The sequence below is a fragment of the Dipodomys merriami genome, unplaced genomic scaffold (genome assembly GCF_024711535.1).
Source record: "Dipodomys merriami isolate MVZ:Mamm:240054 unplaced genomic scaffold, mDipMer1.0.p SCAF_6, whole genome shotgun sequence".
In the NCBI taxonomy this organism is placed as follows: domain Eukaryota; kingdom Metazoa; phylum Chordata; class Mammalia; order Rodentia; family Heteromyidae; genus Dipodomys; species Dipodomys merriami.
The window spans coordinates 10,394,780-10,401,727 of record NW_027206179.1 but is presented as its reverse complement, the minus strand read 5'-3'; the positions used below and the strand labels follow the sequence as shown (position 1 = coordinate 10,401,727).

At 64.0% G+C, this 6,948-nt stretch overlaps 1 protein-coding gene across 1 annotated transcript; it reads left to right on the top strand.

Annotated features, from left to right (window-relative positions):
- Nucleotides 1-328: 328 nt before the first annotated feature.
- Hmg20b (high mobility group 20B) lies at nt 329-6,185 on the top strand. The gene is made up of 10 exons (XM_070002462.1): nt 329-398; nt 684-739; nt 1,052-1,163; nt 2,042-2,245; nt 3,435-3,555; nt 3,723-3,769; nt 3,942-4,014; nt 4,197-4,412; nt 5,408-5,540; nt 5,696-6,185. Exons 2-10 carry the CDS (start codon nt 702-704, stop codon nt 5,706-5,708), a joined length of 957 nt encoding a protein of 318 aa, XP_069858563.1. The 5' UTR covers nt 329-398; nt 684-701; the 3' UTR covers nt 5,709-6,185.
- The last annotated feature ends 763 nt before the right edge of the window (nt 6,186-6,948 follow it).

Sequence of the window (6,948 nt, the reverse complement as noted above, 5' to 3'; positions counted from 1 at the left end):
CGGATCTGGCCGGGGCGGGGAGTCTCGCTTTTGGGCCCGGGAGGAGGAGCAGCCCGCGTCGCGCCTACTGGCGCTTAAGGAGCTCCGCCCACACGCGCTTCAGATTGGTCCCGAGCGGGTCCGAGCGCAGCCGAACTTGACGCACCACCCGCAGCTTTCCCTACCCACCTCCCACGCGGCTCAGATGCTTTTCCAGCCAATCACAGACGGGCGCGCCGACCCTCATCTGCATGGTCACGGCCCAGGGGAGAGAGACAGCCAATCGGTGCATCGGGTAGGGCTTTTATTAGCATGCCGGGGGGCGGAGCTGGGCGGGGCGACAGACAGGCAGGGGCGGGCGCGGGGCGGTTGGTTGGAGCGTCGCCGCAGTCGAAAGGTCCGGGAAAGTTTCTTTGGAGGTGAAAACAGCCGCGGAACTCGGGGGCCCGGCGGTGGGGCGGGGGCGCGGGGGTCCCGAGTCCGGGATGGGGTGTTTTCCAGGCTGGCGAGTCGCTGACCCAAGCCTCCCGGCGGGGTTGATCACCCAACAAAGGATTCCTGGGGCGCCCGCCCTCAGTGACTTCCCCGCCCCCGGATCCGGCCCCCCCAGGCGCCGGCTTTCAGGGCTCCGGGTCGGGGCGGAGGGCGGAGCCCGCCATCCGGGGCTCGGGCGCCCCTCACTTCTGCCCGCGTCTGTGTTCCAGATCCGGCCCCGAGCGGCCATGTCCCACGGCCCCAAGCAGCCCGGCGCGGCCGCCGCGTGAGTGAGCCGCCCCCCCCCCCCCGCCCGGGCCCGTCCCCGCCCCAGCCCTCCCCGGGGGTCTGTGTGTCCCCCCCTCCCGCTCCAGCCCTCCCCGGGGGTCTGTGTGCCCCCCCCCCGCACGGGGCCCGCACGCCCCCACGGACAGCTCCCAAACCCTCCCGGCTTCCAGGACCCTCGACGGTCTCCCGTTAGCGTGCCCCCTCGAGCCCACCTCGGCCATCCGTGGTCTCTAAACGCAGGGGAGGGCGTGGGGGGGGGTCGTGAGGAACTTCTCGGGACCGGTACGACCTTGGTGTCCCATGACCCCAGACCGGCGGGCGGCAAGGCTCCTCCGGGCCAGCATGGGGGCTTCGTGGTGGCTGTCAAGCAGGAGCGCGGCGAGGCTCCCCGGGCCGGCGAGAAGGCGTCCCCGGAGGAGGAGGTGAGTCCCCGTCCTCCCGCCCAGGTCCCCTGGCCCGGGGCCTCGCCCCCAGGCCTTGAAGCCCCGCCCCAGCCTAGGTTCCCTCAGCCTCGGTTCCGGATCGGAGCAGAGACCCCGCCTCCAGCACGAGGCCACGCCCCCACAGAGGCCACGCCCACTGCCCAATTCTAGCTCTGCTGGCACTGAAGGCCCGGCCCATGGCTGCATCCCTGTGGGCAGCCACCCACCAGGACCCATGCCCACATCCGAGCCAGCCTGGGTCCCCAATGTTGGATTACCCTCATCCCTGGCCAGGGAGTGTCCTCCTATTCTCTCTCTCTCTTTTTTAATGGTGTCAGCACTGGGGCTTTAACTCAGGGCCTTGTGGGTTTTTTTGGGTTTTTTTGGGGGGGTCCGGTCGTGGGGCCTGAACTCTGGGCCTGGGCGCTGTCCCTCAGCTCTTCAGCTCAAGGCTAGCACTCTACCTCTGGAGCCACAGCGCCACTTCCGACTTTTTTCTTTTTTCTTATGTGGTGCTGAGGAATCGAATCCAGGGCCTCATGCATGCAAGGCAAGTGCTCTACCACTGAGCCACCTTCCCAGCCCCAGGGCCTTGTGGTTTTGCATAGGTTTTTCACCCAAGGGTGGTGCCTTACTGCTTGAGCCGCACCTCCACTTTGCTGGTTATTTGGAGATAAGCGTTTTCTTGGATTGTGTACCTGGTCTGGCCTCCTGAGTAGCTAGAGTTACAGAGCCTGGAATCAGTCTCCCCAGTAGGGACTCTCTGGTTACTCCATTTCCCTAGTTTTTGCCCTTTGGCTATTACTAGCCCAGCCCCTGCCATGCTTGGCCCTGTCCCTGCTCTCCGGACATCACAACAACCCAGTCCTGTCCCGCAGCCTGTGAAGAAACGTGGCTGGCCCAAGGGTAAGAAGCGGAAGAAGATTCTGCCCAATGGTCCCAAGGCCCCCGTTACGGGCTACGTGCGCTTCTTGAACGAGAGGCGGGAGCAGATCCGGACCCGCCACCCAGACCTGCCCTTTCCGGAGATCACCAAGATGTTGGGTGCCGAGTGGAGCAAACTGCAGCCTGCAGAGAAGCAGGTAGGTGGGGCCACCGAAGGTTTTCTACCAGCAATAGTTAGCAACAGACCGGAACAGATTCACAGCTTAATAACTAACAAGGTTAGGTTTAAATATGTCATGATGCCCCCCTTTTTTTTTTTTGCCAGTCCTGGGCTTGAACTCGGGGCCTGGGCACTCTCCCTGAGTTCTTTTGCTCAAGGCTAGCACTCTACCACTTGAGCCACAGCACCACTTCCAGCTTTTTTTCTGTGTATGTGGTACTGAGGAATCGAACCCAGGGCATTATGCATGCTAGGCAAGCACTCTACCACTAGGTCACATTCCCAGCCCAAGGGCTTTTTTTTTAAATTGCAAACTTCTGATTTTAAAATCCTGACTTTATTTTTATTTTTGTGCCAATACTGGGGATTGTATTCAGGGCCTGGGCACTGCTCTTTAGATTTTTCACTCAAAGGTAACACTCTACCACAAGCTACTTCTGGCTTTGTGTGTTGATTGGAGATAAGAGTTTCATGAATTTTTCTGCCCCAGTTGGCTTTGAATTATGATCCTCAGATCTCAGTCTCCTGCGTAGCTAGGATTATAGGCGTGAGCCACCAGGGTTCTGGCAATTAGTTTAAAATGTTCATGCCTGAAATCCTAGTTACTCAGAAGGCTGAGATCTGAGGCTAGGAGGAAAAGTGTGTGAGACTCTTCATGTCCAATTAACTACAAAAAAAAAAAAAAAAAAAAGCCAGAACTGGAGCTGTGATTCAAGTGATAGAGTACTAGCCTTGAGCAAAGCAAGATCAAGGACAGTACCCAGGCCAAAAGTTCATGCCCCAGTATTGGCACCAAAAGAAAAAGAAATCTTTCAGTAACGAAGAGGAGATGAAGTTCAAACCACCTTCTGAAACTGAGATTTCAGTCAGCAAAAACAGTGCAGGAGAGCAGGCAAGTCCTCAAGCCAGACTCTGAGGGGAGATGTGCAGAGGTCCGGGAGGCCAGAGATGGTTTCTGAGAGCCCAAGTTGGGAGAGTTAGGGTTGTGGGGGGGTGGAGTGGCAGCTAAGGAGGCCCCTTGAGGAGCAGGTAAAGGACATAGGGAACTACAGGAAGCCCAGTACTGGGAGGGGGCACTGCCAGAGCTGGGGGTGGCCGCAGGCCTGTCCCTGGGGGCTCTCCACCATCTGGCTAGGCCCAGTGATTGTGTACTGCTGCATTTCCAGAGGTACCTGGATGAGGCAGAGAAGGAGAAGCAGCAGTATCTGAAGGAACTGCGGGCCTACCAGCAATCAGAGGCCTACAAGGTGTGCAGCGAGAAGATTCAAGAGAAGAAGATAAAAAAAGGTGGGCGGGCCCCGAGCACCTGTGAGTCGCAAACCCCCACCCAGCTCCACGCAAGGTGATCACATAACTAGCCAGTGGCCAGATGGGGGTGCACAGGTGGGGGGCGTGGCCCAGGGTGGGCAGGGCTGACTGACAGGGCTGACTCTTCTCCCCTGCCTCCGCACCAGAGGACTCGGGCTCCGGGCTCATGAACACGCTCTTGAACGGACACAAGGTAAGGACCCTTTAGAAAGTACCTGGGGACGGAAGGTCCCGAGTGACCCGTGCGCAGGGCAGGAAGTGACCGCCGCTGGCCGTGGGGATGGCAGGTGGGCAGGGTCGCCGGGAGTCCATCAAGGCACCTCTAGGTCCTGTGGCTGCTCCCCTAAAGAAACAATTTGTCCCAGGGTGGGGACTGCGAGGGCTTCTCCACCTTCGACGTTCCCATCTTTACTGAAGAGTTCCTAGACCAAAACAAAGGTGAGCGCCCATTGGATCCTGGGAACTGGTCAGCGGTGGTGGGAGGGAGGGAGGGAGGCTGGAGGAGGGAGCAAAGGCCGCGGTGGGGGGTGGGGGGTAGGGATGGAGGAGCCGGGCTCTGACCCTCCCCCTCCCCTCCCCCTGCCCCGCCCCCCCGCCCGCCCCCCCCCCCCCGTGTGCAGCGCGGGAGGCGGAGCTGCGGCGACTGCGGAAGATGAACGTGGCCTTCGAGGAGCAGAACGCCGTCCTGCAGAGACACACGCAGAGCATGAGCAGCGCGCGCGAGCGCCTGGAACAGGAGCTGGCGCTGGAGGAGCGCAGGACGCTGGCGCTGCAGCAGCAGCTCCAGGCCGTGCGCCAGGCGCTCACCGCCAGCTTCGCCTCGCTGCCGGTGCCCGGTGAGCCGCCCAGCCCCCGTGCTTGGTCCGGCTCTGATTCGCCCACAGCCGCCAGGCCCCGCCCCCGTCCCACTTTGATTCGCCCACAGCCGCCAGGCCCCGCCCTCCGTCTTGCGCTTTCACGCCCACGGCTATCAGGTCCCGCCCGAGGTCACGCCGGGTCACGCCCATAGCCGCCAGGCCCCGCCCGTTGTCGGGTCCGCCGGCGCCGGCTCCCGTCTGTCCGTCCTCACCTCTGTCCCTGCCGGTCTCCTCGTCCTCCCCCAGGCCGCCTAAGTTCGTCCCTCGCTCGCCCCTAAGACTCCAAACTCCTCCAGGCCGGTCCCTGGGTCCTGTCCGGGCTCATCCGGGTCTCGGCCCCTTGGCCCGCTGTCAGTGCCGGCCACGCCCCCTCCGGACCACGCCCTCCGCGGGCCGCGCCCCTGCCGGCCCTCACTCCCCCCTCCCCCGCCCCGCGCCCTCCGCAGGCCACGCCCCCGCCGGCCGCGCCCCCGCCGACCCTCACTCCTCCCTTCCCCCCGGCCACGCCCACCGCGGGCAACGCCCCCGCCGGCCCTCACTCCCCCGCCCCGCGCCCTCCGCAGGCCACGCCCCCGCCGGCCGCGCCCCCGCCGACCCTCACTCCCCCCTCCCCCGCCCCGCGCCCTCCGCAGGCCACGCCCCCGCCGGCCCTCACTCCCCCTTCCCCCGCCCCGCGCCCTCCGCAGACCGCGCCCCCGCCGGCCCTCACTCCCCCTTCCCCCGCCCCGCGCCCTCCGCAGGCCACGCCCCCGCCGACCCTCACTCCCCCCTCCCCCGCCCCGCGCCCTCCGCAGGCCACGCCCCCTCCGGCCCTCACTCCCCCGCCCCGCGCCCACCGCAGACCGCGCCCCCGCCGGCCCTCACTCCCCCTTCCCCCGCCCCGCGCCCCCGCCGGCCCTCACTCCCCCTTCCCCCGCCGGGCCACGCCCCCGCCGGCCCTCACTCCCCCTTCCCCCGCCCCGCGCCCTCCGCAGGCACCGGCGAGACGCCGACGCTCAGCACCCTGGACTTCTACATGGCGCGGCTGCACGGCGCCATCGAGCGCGACCCGGCGCAGCACGAGAGGCTCATCGTCCGCATCAAGGAGATCCTGGCCCAGGTCGCCAGGTGCGTGCGCCGGGCGGGGACCGGTGCGGGTCCCGCCGCCCCCCCGGGGTCTCCCCGAGGGCTGTGCAGAGGCCTGCTGGCCTCCGGGGCGGCCCGGCCGGCGGGTTCCGGGCTGGGCCGGTGACCCGCGGCCTGTCGCTTTGTCCCCGTCGCAGCGAGCACCTGTGAGCGCCGAGCCCGCACCGAGGAGCGGCTCCGGCCCGCGCCCTTCCCCGCACCGGACAGAGGAGAGGCCGCGGGTCCAACTTGGGGCCAGGCCCCCATGCTGCACCTTTGGGGATCCACCCCCCTAAAATTAAGCTTCTACGGCATCCCCCCAAGCTTTCAGCGCCCCCCCAGCCCCCTGAACCCAGAGAAAGCACCGGCCGCTGTTGATGTACCCGGAAGCCCCTGGAGCCCGGGCCGCTCACCTCCGAGCCGGCCGCACACGGGGGGGGGTCCCCAGGCTCCCCGGGCTGTGTGCGAGCCTGCACGGAGGCGCTCAGGGGGTCCCCCAGAATCTGTTCCGGCACTGAGGCTGGGACTGACCTTTCTTCCTTTCTCGTCCATGTCCAACCAAGGGGCCCTCGTGCCCCCCCCCTCAGAATCGCAACGTTTGGAATAAGTTGATTTGCGTTTGAAATAAAAAGTTGATTTGCGTTCTAAGCTTGTGAGTGGGCAGTTGGGGGGGGCTGGGCCAGGATATGCACCCACAGACTAACCCCACTCTACCCCTGCCTAAGAATCGGGGTCTGTGCTGCCCACTTCTCAGGTGAGGAAACTGAGGCCAAGCCTGGCTGAACACAGCAAGGCAGGGCCATCTATCCCCCCCCCCACACACACACACCTTGAAGGTGGAGGTGACTTCAGCCAAACACAGGGGACTCGGGGAGTTTGGGGACAGACGTGGCCACCCACAGCTTTCTGCTTCCTGACTGGGACTCTTACTGCCTCTTGACACACACAACCTAGACCACTGCAGCCATTTTAAGATGCACAATCCAGCCGGGCACTGGTGGGTCACGCCTGTCATCCTAGCTACTCAGGGGGCTGAGATCAGAGGATTGTGGTTCAAAGTCAACCCAGCCAGGAAAGTCCATGAGACTTTTTTTTTTTTTTTTTTTTTTTGTGGGTCGTGGAGCCTGGCCTCGGCCTGGGCGCTGTCCCTCAGCTCTTCAGCTCAAGGCTAGAGCTCTATCACTTGAGCATAGTGCCACCTCCAGCTTTTTCTGCTTATGTGGTGCTGAGGAACCGAACCCAGGGCCTCATGCATGCAAGGCAAGCATTGAGCCACCTTTCCAGCCTTCCATGAGACTCTTATCCCCAATTAACCACCAGAAAACTGGAAATGGCGCTGTGGCTCAAGTGATAGAGCACTAGCCTTGAGCTGAAGAGCTCAGGGACAACGCAGCACCCAGGCCCCACAACC